At 36.8% G+C, this 15,683-nt stretch overlaps 2 protein-coding genes across 6 annotated transcripts in view; one reads left to right on the plus strand and one right to left on the minus strand.

Annotated features, from left to right (window-relative positions):
• Positions 1–15,683, plus strand: part of TMEM117 (transmembrane protein 117) — a 563,388-nt gene that overhangs the window by 451,842 nt on the left and 95,863 nt on the right. For all 5 annotated transcript variants that reach the window (XM_050749383.1, XM_050749385.1, XM_050749384.1 and 2 more), the window contains one exon: positions 13,496–13,655. In XM_050749383.1, coding sequence (XP_050605340.1) covers positions 13,496–13,655 — 160 coding nt within the window. The remainder of the gene's footprint in view (positions 1–13,495; positions 13,656–15,683) is intronic.
• LOC126931316 (Y-box-binding protein 1-like) lies at positions 9,642–11,169 on the minus strand. The gene is given in 2 exon segments (XM_050749419.1): positions 9,642–10,867; positions 10,869–11,169. Coding segments are annotated over 2 exon segments (978 nt in total). The 5' UTR covers positions 11,021–11,169; the 3' UTR covers positions 9,642–10,041.

The following is a 15,683-nucleotide window of genomic DNA, read 5'->3' on the forward strand; positions in this document are numbered from 1 at the left end:
ATTTTTAAAGTATGTGTTATAAGTTTGGTTTAGTTATTGAAACTTTCTGTGATTCAGTTTCAGTACTTTTAAATTGGGTGGGATGATATTGGGGTAGTAGTAAACATTACGTAAGTTAATTTGCAGTTAATTTGTATAAAGACCTTATACCAGTGCTTGGCTTAAGTGCCATATGTCTGAAACAGTAATTTGCTATTATTACTCTTTCCTTCATGACAGTTTTACAGAAAAGTGACTCTTTATATAACCCAACTAACTGAGCTCTGGCTCTTTCAAACTAATGGTTTTGGCTAAATTATAGTAGCATGGTAAATATCAATTTTACAAGAAATGGCTCAGAAAAACAAATGGTATGCAATACATTTGCATCTGCAGTTATATCTACATAAGGCACTAAGCATAATTTTGGAGGTGATATGACCAATTAAAAAGTATTTTGCTCCCTCTTTTCTTTTTTCCATTCTCTTGAGATTTTATTTTTAGGTCTTTTTCTCTGAGCTGTATGCATTCATATTTAATGATTTCCATTTTTATTCCTTTTGGAGAATTAAATATTAAATATCAGACAGAATACCTCCTTTAATTTCCCTTTGGAGTAATAAGATGTTACCAGTAACTGTTTCCTGAGATCTGTAGCAATACCCTTTGTCAAAATGGAAGTACATTATAAAGCCGGAAAACCACTTATCAAGAGCTCTTAGAAAGAGTATTTTATTTTATATAAATATATCAAATAATGAAAACATCCAAGAGGTGAATTGGTGCTGATTTGGCCTCAGGAATCTCTCACACAAAATGTTACGATAAATTCTAATTACCAAAGTACTTATCAAATTATAAAAAAAAGTTTTAATTACTAATTTTAATTACTTTATTCACAATGAGATTATTAGCATGAATAAGAATTACTCCCTTTTTCAGCTTTATTGAGGTATAATTAACAAAACTGTATATGTTTAAAGTACAGAACATGATTTGATATACCTATGCATATATCAACACAATCAAATTAATGAACATAGTCATCATACATAGTTACCATTGTGTGTACATGTATGTACGCATGTGGTGAAGACACTCAATACCTACCTTGCTAGTGAATTTCAAGTAAAACTTCAGTATTATTAATTATAGTCATCCATGCTGGACATTAGATCCTCAGAACCTATTCTTTTTATAACTGAAAGTTCGTACACGTCAAACAACATCTCTCAGTTTTCCCCACTCTTAATCCCTGATAACTGTTCTTCTACTCTTAGCTTCTATGAGTTCTACTTTTTCAGATATCACATATAAGTGATACCATACAGTATGGGTCTTTCTATATCTGGCTTATTTCATTTAGCATAATGTTCTTCAGGTGCATCCATGTTGTTGCAAACGGAAAGATTTCGTCTCTTTTAAGACTGAATGCTATCCCATTGTGTGTGTGTGTGTGTGTCTGTGTGTGTGTCTGTGTATGTATGTGTAACATTTTCTTTCTTCATTCATCCATTAACAGGTACTTAGGTTGTTCTACATCTTGTCTATTGTGAATAATGATGATATGAACAAGAGAGTGCAGATATCTAATCAAGATACTGACTTAATTGCCTTTAGATATATATTCAGAAGTGGAATTGCTGGATTGTATAGTAGTTCTATTTTTTATTTTTTGAAGAACCTCCTTACTGTTTGCATACTTGCTGAATCAATTTACATTCCCATTCCTACTAACAATGTAAAAGGGATCTGTTTTCTTTTCTTTTTCTTTTTCTTTCTTTCTTTTTTTTTTTTTTTTTTTTTTTTTTTTTTTTTTGAGATGGAGTCTCACTCTGTTGCCTAGGCTGGAGTGCAGTGGCACAATCTCAGCTCACTGCAACCTCCGCCTCTCAGGTTGAAGTGATTTTCCTGCCTCAGCCTCCTGAGTAGCTGGGGTTGCAGGCGCCCATCACCATACCCAGCTAATTTTTTGTAGTTTTGGTGGAGACAGGGTTTCACTATGTTGGCCAGGATGGTCTTGAACTCCTTCGTGATCCACCTGCCTCAGCCTCCCAAAGTGCTGTGATTACAGCCACCGCGCCCAGCCTAGGGATCCCTTTTCTTAACACCATCACCAACACTTGTTACCACTTGTCTTTTTGATAATAGCCATTCTAACAGTGATATGTCATTGTAGTTTTAATTTGCATTTCCCAGATGATTAGTGAGATAAAGCACCTTTAAATACACCTGTTGGGCATTTGTATGTTTTCTTTGGAGGAATGTTTATTCACATCCCTTGCCCATTTTCTAACCAGGTTATTTCATTTTTTGCTATTAACTTATATGAGTTCCTTATATATTTTTAATATTAACCCCTTGTCAGATTGTTTCTTTTGCAGTGCATAAGTTTCTTACTTTGATATTATCCCATTTTCTTATTTTTTATTTTTTGCCTCTGCTTTTGATGTCATATCCAAAACAAATCATTGCCAATACGAATGTCAAGGAGCTTTTCCCCTGTTTTCTTACAAGAGTTTTATGTTTTCAGGCCTTACATTTAAGTCTTTAATCCATTTTGAGTTAATATTTGTGTATGAGGTAGCAGTCTGATTTCTTTATTTTGCATATGGATATTCATTTATCACAATGCCATTCTGTTTGTATTCTTAGTGCTTTTGTCAAAGATTAGTTGACTGTCTATGTATGGGTTTATTTCTGGCTCTCTGTTCTATTGGTCTATGTATCTCTTTTTTTATGCCAGTAGCATACTGTTTTGATTACTATAGCTTTGTAACATAATTTGAAATCAGAAGGTGTGATGCCTCCAGTTTTGTTCTTTTTTATTTTTTAAGGACAAGTGTCTCTCTCTGTCACTGGAGCTGCAGTGCAATGGCTTAGTTATAGCTCACTGCAAACTCAAACTCCTGGACTCAAATAATCCTCCCACCTCAGCTTCTGGAGTTGCTGGCGCTATAAGCATGCACCATCATACCCAGCTAGTTATTAATTTTTTAATATAAAAATGAGATCTCACTATGTTACCAGGGTGGTCTGGAACTTCCAGTCTCAAGAGATCCTCCTACCTTGGTCTCCCAAAGCACTGATGTTATAGGCACAAGCTACTGTGCCTGGCCCTGCTCTACTTTCCCAAGATTCATTTGGCTATTCACCATCTTCTATAGTTTTATATTAATTTTAGAAAAGTTTTTCTGATTTCTTTGAAAAAATGACATTGGAATTTTTATAGGAATTACATCGAATCTGAAGATTTGTTTAGGTAATATGGACATTTTAACAGTATTAAGTATTCCCATCTCTGAAGATAAGAAGTATTCCATTTTTTTGTCTCTTCTTCAGTTTCTTTCATTAACATCTTACAATTTTCAGTGTACAGATCTTTTACCTCTGTTTAAATTTATTCCCAAGAATTTTATTCTTTGTTATTCTTTTGTAAATGAGATTGTTTTGATTCTCTTTTAGATGACTTACTATTAGTATGTAGAAACACAGCTAACTTTTGTATGTTGATTTTTTGTCCTGCAACTTTACTCAATTTGTTTATTAGTTGTAACAGTTTTGTTTTGTTTTGTTGTGTTTTTTTGTGGAGTCTTTAGGGTTTCCTGTATGTAAGATCATGTTATCTGCAATCAGAAACAGTTTAACTTTTTCCCTTCTGAATTGGATATCTTTTATTTCATTTTCTTGTCTAATTGCTCTGACTAAACTTTCAGTACCATGTTAAATAGAAATGATGAGAGTGGGCATCTTTTCTTCTTCCTGATCTTACAGTAAAAGCTTTCATCTTTTCACTGTTAAGTACGATGTTGGTTGTGAGGTTGTTATATATAGCCTTAGTTCCGTTGAGGTACATTTCTTCTATACCTAATTAGTTGAGAGTTTTTATCATGGAATAATGTTGAATTTTATCAAATGCTTTCTCTGCATTTGAGATGATCATATGCTTTGTATCCTTTATTCTCTTAATGTGATGCATCACATTTTTTGATTTGTGTAAGCTAACATATCCTTGCTTCCCAAGGATAAATGTCATTTGATCATGGTATTCATTTAAAGTACTATTAATGTGGCTTGATAACATTTTCTTAAAAATGTTTGCATTTATATTCATTAGGAATATTGACCTATAGTTTTCTTTTTTTATAGTATCCATATCTGGCTTTAGTATCACAATAATGCTAGCTTCTTAAAATGAGTTTGGAGGTATCCTCTCCTTCTGAATTTTTAGAAGAATTTGAAAATGATTGATAATAATTCCTCTTTAAATCTCTGATATAATTCACTTGTGAAGCTATCAGGTTTTGGACTTTTCTTTAGAGGTTTTTGATTACTGATTCAATCACTTACTAATGATCGGTCTGTTCAGGTTTTCTGCTTCTTCATTATTCAGTCTTGGTAACTTGTATATTTTTAGGAATTTATCCTTATTACAGGTTGTCCAATTTCTTGGAATATTATTATTCAGAGTAGTTTCTTATGACCCTTTGTATTTCTGTGGTATCAGTTCTAATGTCTTCCCTTTTATTTATATTTTTATTTGAGTCCCTTATTTTTTCTTGGTTGGTATGGCTAAAAATTTATCAATTTTGTTTATCTTTTCAAAAAACCACGTTTTGGCTTTGTTGGTATTTCATTGTTTTTTTAGTCTCTATTTGATTTATTTTTGCTCTGATCTTTGTTACATCCTATCTTCCACTAACTTTGGCATTAGTTTGTTCTTCTTTTCCTAGTTCCTTGAGGTATAAAATTTAGTGTTTTATTTGGAATCTTTCTTTATTCTTATTATAGGCAGTTGTTATTATAAACTTCCCTCTTAGAACTGTATTTACTGCATCCTATCAGTTTGGGTATGTTCTGTTTTTATTTTTTGTTGTGTCAAGATACTTTTGATTTCCCTTCTGATTTCTTTTTTGACCCATTGGTTGTCCAGGTTGCATGTTGTTTAATTTTCATTTGCTGGTGAATTTTACAGAATCTTCCTGTTATTGATTCTAGTTTCATACCATTGTGGTCAGAAAAGATACTTGAGATGATTTCAATCTTTTAAAAATTTTTAATCTCTGTTTTGTGGTTTAACATATGATCTTATCCTGAAGAATGTTCCATGTGTGCTGGTGAAGAAGGTTCACTTCGCTGCTTCAGATGGAATGTTTTGAATATATTTGTTAGTCATTTGGCGTATGGTGTTATTCAAGTCCATTGTTTCGTTGTTGATTTTGATCTGTGTGATCTATTCATTGTTGCAAATAGAAATTGAAGTCCCCTATTATTACTGTATTGCTGTCTCTTGTTTTCAGTTCTGTTAGTAGTTGCCTTGTATGTTTAGATGCCCTGGTACTGGATACATATATATTTGAAATTGTTACATTCTCTTTATATATTGACCTTGTTTATTATATAATGACCTTCTTTGTTTCTTGTAACAGATTTTGACTGAAAGTCCATTCTGTCTCATTTAAATATATCCACCCCTGCTGTCTTTTGGTTACTATTTGATTAGAATATCTTTCCCATTCCTGCATTTCAGCATATGAGTGTCCTTAAGACGAAACTGATGATGATCTTATAGGAAGCATATAATGGACTCTAGTTTTTGCTTCTTGAATCTATTCAGTCACTCTGCATTTTAAGATGAAAGAATATAATCCATTTATATTTAAACTAATTATTGATAGGTAAAGACTTATGACTTCCACTTTTTAAAATGTTTTGCTATTCTTCTGTTCCTTTCCTTGTCTCCTGCTGTATTCCTTTGTATTTTGATGATTTTCTAAAATCCTATATTTTAATTCCTTTCTTTTTGTCTTTTGTGTATCTACTAGAGGTTTTTTCTTTGTGGTTACAATGAGGCTTGCATAAATGATCTTATAACATTCCATTTTAAGTTGATAAGAACTTGACTTCACTTGCATACAAACATGCTACATTTTTACTCCCCAGTCAACATTTTATGCTATTGATGTCACACTCTGCATCTCTTTAGATTGTATATCTTTAACAAATTAGTGTATCTATAGTTATTTTAATACTTTTTTTATGCTTTAAGTTCTAGGGTACATGTGCACAATGTGCAGGTTTGTTCCATATATATACCTGTGCCATGTTGGTGTGCTGCACCCATTAACTCATCATTTACATTAGGTATATCTCCTAACTCTATCTCTCCCCCCTCCCCCACCCCACTTTACTCTAAAGTTATAAGTGGTTTATATACAACTATTGCAATATTCTGAACTTGACTGTATTTTTAACTACTAGTGAATTTTATATATTCAGATATTTTTATTTTGTCAATTAGCATCTTTTCAGTTCAATTTAGCATTAGGTTCTACCTTTAGCATTCTTTTAAAAGTCAGATCTAGTGGCAATGAATTCCCTTAGCCTCAGCTTCTGTGGAAAACTCCTTCTCTCTCCTACATTTCTGAAAGACAGCCTTGTTGGATACAGTATTCTATCTTAACTCTTCGTTTCCTCAACACTTTGAATATATCATTCCACTCTCTCTTGATTTTCAAGGTTTTTTATTGAGATGTTCAGCAATAGTTTTATCGGAGTATCCTTCTTTGTGATGAGTCTCTTTTCTCTTGGTGCTTTAAAGTTTCCCTCTTTGTTTAAGACTTTTGTCAATTTGATCATAAAGTATTCCCTCTCTATCTGTGAGGAATACATTCCTCACAGTGGATGCCTGAACTGTGGATAGTACTGAATCCAATTGCCATCAGTTGGAACCTGTTTCTCTTCATGTCTTCTACAAACAAATTTAATGCCTTTTCCATCTTTGCTTATCACACATTGTGACCATAACTTCTGCAGTCTGAGGTGCAACAGCAAAACTAGTATGAATTTACATTTTTTCTTCTTAATTTCATGGGTAGAAGATTTGTTCTTACCATGGATCTTGGGAAACTCAGCATACCATTTTTTTCTTTCTTTATTAAGTCAAGAGCTTTCACCTTTTCACTTGATGGCTTCTCTTTGGCATATCCAAATTTCCAGGATCACTACTCTTGTGCTTTGGAGCCATTATTAAGTAAAATAAGTATTACTTGAACACAAGGAAAACTGCAATACCACAACAGTCAATCTGATAACAGATGGCTACTAAGTGACTAAATGATTGGTAGCATACTCAGTGTCAGTATGCTGTAAAAAGGGATAATCCACATCCTGGACAAGAAAGAGCAGGATAGAATAAGATTTCATCACTCTGCTCAGAACAGAATGCAATGTAAAACTTGTGAATTGTTTATTTCTGGAATTTTCCATCTAGTATTTTCAAACTGTGGTTGACTTACTGTAGGTAAATGAAAGCATTGAAAGTGAAACCACAGATATAGGGGAACTACTGTAATGTGTCTCAGAAAAATATTCTCTGAATGGGTCCTTCTTTAGATTATTTGAGCTTCATGAATTTGGATGTCTGTATCCCTCTGGGAAGTTTTCAGGCATTATTTCTTTAAGCCTTCTGTTTCTTTCTTTCTCTCTTCTCCTGTGACTTTCATAAATCATGTATTTATTATCTTGATGGTACCCATAGGTTAGTATTCTCTCTTTCTATATATATTGAATTTATTTATTTTTTTGAGAGAGGGTCTTGCTCTGTCACCCAGACTGGAGTTCAGTGGTGTGATCTTGGCTCACTGCAACCTTTGCCTCATGGGCTCAAGTGATTCTCCTGCCTCAGCCTCCCGAGTAGCTGGGACTGCAGGTGCAGGCCACTATGCCTGGCTGATTTTTCTTTTTTTCTAAGAGACAGGGTTTCACTGTGTTGCCCAGGCTGGTCTCGAACTCCTGACCTCAAGCAATCCACCTGCCTTGACCTCCCAAAGTGCTAGGATTACAGGCATGAGCCACTTGGCCTAGTATACTGTCTTTACTCTTTTTCCATTGTCATTCCTATAACTGGCTAATTTCATGTGACCTGTCTTTAAGTTTGATATTTTTTTTCTGCATGATTAAATATGATATTATAACTCTCTTTTGAATTTTTTCAGTTCTGTTATTATATTCTTCAATCCAGGATTTCTGGGGTTTTTTATGGTTTCTGTTTTTTATTAACTTCTAATTTTGTTCATGCATTCTTTTTCTGATTTCATTTAGTTGTCTGTTTCCTTTTCCATCCCATTGATCTTCTTTAATATGATTGTTTTGAATTCTCTGTCAGATAGTTCACAGATCTCAATTTCTTTGGGGTTGTTACTGGCACTTACTACTTTCCTTTTGTGGTGTCTTGTTTATCTGATTCTTTATTATCTGTGTAGCTTTGCATTTGTGTCTACATTTGAAGGAACAAATACCTGTTCAAGTCTTTACAGATTGGCTTTGGTGGATGTTGATCTTCTTCTATAGTGTTCCCAGCCTGTTAGGATTTCTTGTGGGATCACAGTCGACTGGAATTTTAACTGGGTCACGTGACTTTTGCTGGTTCTTACAAGGAGCACGAGTGTATATGAATCCTGTCTGGTCTCGAGACAGATTGGACTTTGGGCAGTAGAACTGACACTAGGGCAAGAGTGTGCTTTAGATTCTACAGTTGGCTTCACAGATGGTAGGCCTGTTGCCAGGTAGGCTATTCAATGTCTTTCTCTCCAGGTTCTTAGGAGGGCTCCCACTGGGTCATTAGGTGGATCCTTGGTCAGGCAGAACTGGTCCTGGACTGTGGTTGAGAGGGGCTAGAACTGAGTTACAGGGGGTGCTTCAGGGTCCACAGCTGAGTTCAGTGTTTTTAGATCTCTTTCCAGGGTCACAGACAAATGTACCTCCTGCCAGGTTCTTGACTGGGCAAGACTGCCCCTGACTGCAGCTGAGAAGGGCTGGAGCTGGGTCACAGGTCTACTTCAGGATCTACATTCAGCCTGAGGCCCATTTCTGGGAGCATGGATGAGCGTGTTTTCTATAAAGTCCCTTGGTGGGCAGAACTGCTCTCAGATCACAGCTGAGAGAAGTTGGAACAAAGTTAAAGGGCTCTTTCAGCATCTACAGTGGGACCAAAGTTGGTGGGACTGCCACCAGGGCATGAATGGGCATATCTCCTGGCAGATCCCTGTGTGGGCAGAAATGCTCTCAGACTACAGGTGAGAATGGCTAGAGCTGAATTACAGGGCCTCTTTAGGGTCCACAGCTGGGGCTGAGATCAGCAGGTCTGTTGTACAAAGTGCATGTGGGCATGACTCCTCCCTCATTCCTTGGTGGATGATTCTGGTGGCAGGATGAAGACCAAATGGAGCTGTAGCCAAGTTCATAGGGGGATGAGGCTGTTTCTGGGTCTGTATCCAGGACCACTGTTCATAAGCCTGGGGACTGGGTACAGGCCTGCCCTCTCAGACAGCCGTGATCAGTCTTGGACTTTGTATCTGAATCCTAAAGCTAGGAAAAGGCACTTTTGTACATAAATAGCTGCCAAATTATTGTTCTATGGGAGGATATGAGTAGAGGATCTCCTAGTCTGCTATCTTGCTGACTCCTAGAATAGTTCCTTTATAAATATTGTAATAGATGAGGTTTCAATTGCTCAGCAGACACTTATTCCAAACTCCTAGACTTTCACACCTAAAAATGTGCCTCTGAATAAATATTTAATTTTACAGTATCAGTTTACATTTTTAGACCTATGAAGTAACATTAGAGTATTAATTCTTCTTCTTTTTTTTTTTTTGACAATTATTTAAGACCTTTATTAACAGGTGCTTGTAGTTTGTTGACTTTTTTGAAAAAATCAAGTTGTAAACTTTTATTACAAATTAAAAATGAAGTTCTTAAAAATCTCAACTTGACCAGATATGAAACAATTTAAAAACCTTGAAAGGCATATTGAGAAAAACCAGGCTTTTTTAAAAAACACGTTTGTTATTACCAAAAAGAGACGTCTTTAGGTAAAAATAATAAAAACCCCATGCTGCATAGAGAATGCAGATAGTTCTATTTATCTGGTCAACGGGCAAAAAGCAAGCACTTAAGGTCTTCAGCTCCAATCTTTTGTTCATTTCTTATTGCTGGAATTTCATATTTCTTCTTGTTGGATGACTAAACCGGATGATGGTAGAGATGGTAAGCCGGCATTTACTCAGCCCCGCCCTGCTCAGCCTCGGGAGCGGACGAATTCTCAGCTGGTGGATCGGCTGCTTTTGTCTCTTTGCCATCTTGTGGTTTAGGGTTTTCTGGGCGTCTGTGTCGGTAATTGAAGTTGCGGCGGTACCCACGTTGAGGTGGCTGCTGACCTTGGGTCTCATCTCCTTGATTTTCTTTATCTTCTTCATTGCCGTCCTCTCTAGGCTGTCTTTGGCGAGGAGGGCCCCTGCGGAATCGTGGTCTATATCCCCGATACATATTCTGCCTCACTGGTCTACCTTGTTCTCCTACACCCTGGTTGTCAGCACCCTCCATCACTTCTCCCTGCACAGGAGGGTTGGAATACTGTGGTCCACGCCCATAGGGTCTCCGCATGTAGTAAGGTGGGAACCTTCGCCTGCGGTAAGGCCCGCGTTGTTGGGCCTGGCCTTCGGGAGCACTCTCCGATCCCTCCTTCTTTTCCCCACTCTCACTATTCTGGTAATTTTGCTGGTAATTGCGTGGAGGACCCCTACGACGTGGATAGCGTCTATAATGGTTACGGTCTGCTGCATATTTACTGCCTTGAACTGGAACACCACCAGGACCTGTAACATTTGCTGCCTCCGCACCCTTTTCTCCTTCAACAACATCAAACTCCACAGTCTCTCCATCTCCTACACTGCGAAGGTACTTCCTGGGGTTATTCTTCTTTATGGCAGTCTGGTGTACAAATACATCTTCCTTGGTGTCATTCCTGTTGATGAAACCATATCCGTTCCTTACATTGAACCATTTTACTGTTCCCAAAACCTTCGTTGCGATGATCTTCTTGTCCGCCGGCAGGCGCCGCCGATGTGAGGCCGCCCGGGCCACCGCTCCCTGCGCCGCTGCCCGTAGTGCCGGGCTTGGTGTCGGCGGCGCTGAGGGCGGGGGCAGCGGCGAGGCGGGGGGGGGCGGGCGGCTGCTGGGTCTCGGCCTCGCTGCTCATGGTTGCGGTGATGGTGACTGGGGCCGGCTGCGGCAGCTGCGGCTCCTCCCGGGGTGTGATGGTAACTAGGCCGGCGGCGGCGGTGGGGCTGCTCAGGGCTCTGGGGTCCGCTCTCCGCTCCCGCTACCGATCGAACTCGTATTAATTCTTCTTAATCAACTATCTTTACTAAAGGAGGTTCCAGGTGAAAATGCAGTAATGATATTAAAAATATCACAGAGCCTGTGGACTACAGGCTCTGACCAATAGAATACATACTGGCCATAGAACTAGAGTGAGGTACTAGAGTACCCTTGTTTCACCAGAGGTTAACCAGGCAGTGCTGGATAACAGGTAGGTGAGAGGCTCTGTGAAGGAGGCTGGGGAGGCAAAGAAAGTGGGACATGAGAAAATTGGGGCCCCAACTATTTACCAACCTATACAGCCGTATGAGTGCATCCTGTAAAGTGTATATATTTATAGCATCCTTGTGGGAAATGCACTTGAAAAGCCAAGAATGATGAGAAAATATCCTTATTACCCAAAAAACTTTGAATAATAATCAATATTTATTCTTCATTGAGGTTGTTATATTCCTTCTTGAAAAAAGAAATTGTGGTGATTTCATTCAGAGTTGTTTGAGGTTTCTCAAGCTCAAGAAAACAAAATCAAAAACACATAGACTTAACCTGGAGAAAATTTTGCTTAAGTCCCGCTCTTCTTATTATATAATACTTGCAATTTCTATCTATTGAGTTATAATAATTAGTTAGAACTTCTCCCATACTTATTTAATTCCTTTGAATTTCTGTGGTCAAAGTTACTCTATACCATAGCAGGAGACAATCTGTACTTTTTATTTTAGAGGTCATGAGTCAAATTCTTTTGAAAGTTTGCAATTTTAATAAAATAATGAGTTTTAATAGGAATGTTTATTTTCTAAAATTTTAAAAAATAATGTATCTTTCCATTCATGAGGAGAAAAAATATAAGAAACATTTCTTTATATCCATTATATCAAAGTATAACTTGCTTCAAATAAGAAATTATGAAAAGGAAAACCAAATTTTTGGTTTAGGGGTTTATACTATGTACAATTGAAAAGAGAATTCTATGAAGATTCATATTTTTTTTATGAATTTCAATTATTATAAGACATTAGAGGGCAAAAACAGTTTTGTTAATTGCCAAAAGGGGTATGTGTTCTACAATATTATTTACCTCTATGTTTTTTCTTCTGTTTTCCTTTATTTCCTTTTTCTTTCTTGCATTTTTATCTGATTAAGTTAATTTCAAATAATTGGTTTTTTTCTTCTTATAATTCTAAACAATATCTAGCCATCAATATAGCCCTGAAAAGCACAGGCTTGACTACATTATGGACAATTCTCTGGCAGATTAAATTTTCATCACCCACATTTCAGATCTACTTTAAAAGTCGGCATTAAAGACTAATTTGAGTAATTTTCTGATTTTTAAAAATGCTTTAGTTTCAACTAACCCTCATTGAACTCCATCTGTGTATACTTATGCAAGATTTTATGGGGGCTAAAAAGATAGATAAGAGAAAATGTCAGGCTCCTAGTATCTTATAGCAGGGAGTAGGTGCTCTGACATGGAGAAAGGTCACTGGACCACAAGCCATGGATGAAGTATGTCCTATGAGAACAAGCTACATTATTGGCTTTTAGAGGTGGTCCCTGTATGGAGCTTATCAAGTCTTGGAGATGGTGATGAGTCTGGTGTAACTATCCCTCCCTTTTGTAGAAGGATAATGGAATCCAAAGATTTCCTCACCCATTCACCCATCTGCCTTATCTTCTTACATTGCATGTCCACTATGCTTAGTAAACAATGTACAGGTTTACTAATAGCTACACACAGTGTTTTCTTGGGACACTTACTGCACTAACCAAAGTCATTTTTAAAATTGTTGTTAATTATTTGTTCCATAATTATTATCTTAATGTTCTTTAGGGTAAATCTTGGAAGAGATGCTATTATAACTTTTCCTAATTGCTTTTCAAAGAAGGCATTTAATTTTTTTTTTTTTTTTTTTTTTTTGAGATGGAATCTCTCTCTGTCACCCAGACTGGAGCACAGTGGCGTAATCTGGGCTCACTACAACTTCCACCTCCCAGGTTCAAGCGATTCTCCAGCCTCAGCCTCCCAAGTAGCTGGGACTACAGGAGCACACCACTCCATTTGGCTAAATTTTTTTGTATTTTTAGTAGAGACAGGGCTTTACCATGTTGGCCAGGCTGGTCTCGAACTCCTGACCTCAGGTGATCCGCCCGCCTTGGGCTCCCAAAGTGCTAGGACTACAGGCATGAGCCACCATGCCCGGCCAACCTTTTTCATCTTCCTTTTGGCTTATATACCTTAGGATAGGTAGTTACCAAGGGGCAGACATTTAATACAACACAGATAACATGCACTCTCTAGTATCTATATTTTATGTCTTATGTTCTTTAATGAGTGTCTTGTTCTTTACAGGACAGTTCTTTTTACTCTGACGTCTGTGGTTGTACTTGTGATTACAACGGACTGGATCAGCTGGGACAAGCTGAATCGGGGATTTTTGCCCAGTGATGAAGTTTCCAGAGCATTCCTTGCTTCTTTTATCTTGGTCTTTGACCTCCTTATTGTGATGCAGGTAAGTGTGTTTCCCTCCCCTCACCGAAGCCGCTGCATGCTCTGTTCCCAGTATAACAAACAGGATATGGCAGCAGGCTCCATAAATCTAAATAAGTACAGCATTTACAATTACTATTAATGGGGCCTTCTCTGTTTATATTTTCAGCTGTTATACTGGGAAGAAAGCCAATTGGACTTTTATAAGAGGGGCACCAAAAATGTATTTTATGAACATTGCAAGGTGGGCCCCTAGAAACCATATAGCACGTTGGTATTTTCTGCCTAGGCTTTAGAGGGAAAAAACACACTCAGAAACAAAAACCAAAAACCCTGTCATATGGTAAATGGAAAGCTGCAGACATGAGGATGATATAAAAGCAGCAAAGCAGGGAAAAGCAATTGTCAAAGCAACTCGGGGTTTTATAGCAGTTGAAATGGAGTGATGTAAAAATTCTTTTTCTGGTTATAGAAATTGTTACTTTCTTTCAGTATTCACCAGAGATCATTCCATTTTCATGTAAACCATATTTTTGCCCTGCTTAGCAACAGATTTTTCATACAATAGCATCACACTAACCAGTGTTACTCATGTAATCTGGTGTGACCGTTTGGGGTTGTAGGAATATTCTTTTGAATGGGACAGAAAGAGACACTTGCTATTTCTTGGCATTTTATCTTGCTCATTAAATATCCATCCATTTGTTAGACATTTTCTTATTGCTTTCATAAGGCAATTTTTTTTCCCTCCTGAGGCATTGTAAGTCACCAGGCTAAAGACTATGATTACTGAAGGAATACTCCATTGTATTCTGAATTTATGTGAGATTTCACAGGATAGCAGATTGATTTTCTCATTTCTAAAGGCAAAAAGAGGCTTTTATGAGAGATATTCAGTGTTGTCTCAAAAGAGTATGGCAGTTTATTTATTGATTTTTTTAAAATTTGTTAAATAATATATCTTGGGCGTTAGGTTCAAGATGGTTCTTTGAGTATATGACTATTTTAATGGCTAATGTTTTAAAATACACTATCTTTAAAAAAAATTATTTGAAGAGATAAAACGGAATATTTTTGTCGCATTTGAAAATTGATAAATTTCTTATTTCGTGAAATAGCAATGGAAAAAGCTTTCCAATCTGACTTTGAGTCAGACAGCATTGGCAGGTTCTAGATCTGTCTCTCACTAAGCTGTAGGACGTTCCATGGATATCTACCGAATTGAATTTTTAGCACTTATGCAATAATGTATCATGCATTACTTATAAAAAGCTATTCTTCTATTTCCTAACTAATATAATTCCTCATATAAAATGTCCACATTGGCCAAATGGCCTACTGATACCTCTCTGAACACATCTTAAAGTCAATGGTATTGGTAGCCAAGTAGACTATTGTCTAATTGAATTTGCTTACATTCATAGATTTGAGAGCATAAATTCTTTGATTGTCCATTACCATCCTCATGCTTCTACTCTATTTGTGTAAGTTTTAAGTATTCTTCCAATAAGTTCACTAAAATCAAGGACTTCAAGTGGGAAAATATAACACTGTAATTTACAGATATTATGGATTCATTCAAAAACTGCTTAATAAAGACAGATGGAAGAAAGAAAGGATAGTCAGGATTTACATAGGCAGAGTCAGCAAAGGGGAAGGGAAAGACATTCTAGATGAAAAAATATCATAACAATGTAAAATGTCAGTAACGTGCTGAAGTGTTCAGAGAGTAGAGCACCAACTGACCGACGATGAAGAGTTTATGCTGAGGAATATTTAAGTTTGGACCATTTTGGCTGCAAGTAGCAATAACCCTGCCAAGCTAATTTAGTCAAAGGAGGAAGGTTTTGCTGCATTTTAGGGATATCCTACCCAATTCAAGAGGAGGGATGTAGTTGCCTTTAGGAACACATGAAAGCAGAGACGAGGGTGTAACAGGGAATCCAGACCTAGCCTTTACTTTTCGTCTCTTATCTTTTTTATTTCTGCCTTCTCTTTTTTTTCTCTTATTGTAAAGCAGTCTTTCCAGGTTTCTCATTCAAATGGAAGA

The sequence above is a fragment of the Macaca thibetana genome, chromosome 11, assembly GCF_024542745.1.
Source record: "Macaca thibetana thibetana isolate TM-01 chromosome 11, ASM2454274v1, whole genome shotgun sequence".
NCBI classification, from domain to species: Eukaryota; Metazoa; Chordata; class Mammalia; order Primates; family Cercopithecidae; genus Macaca; species Macaca thibetana.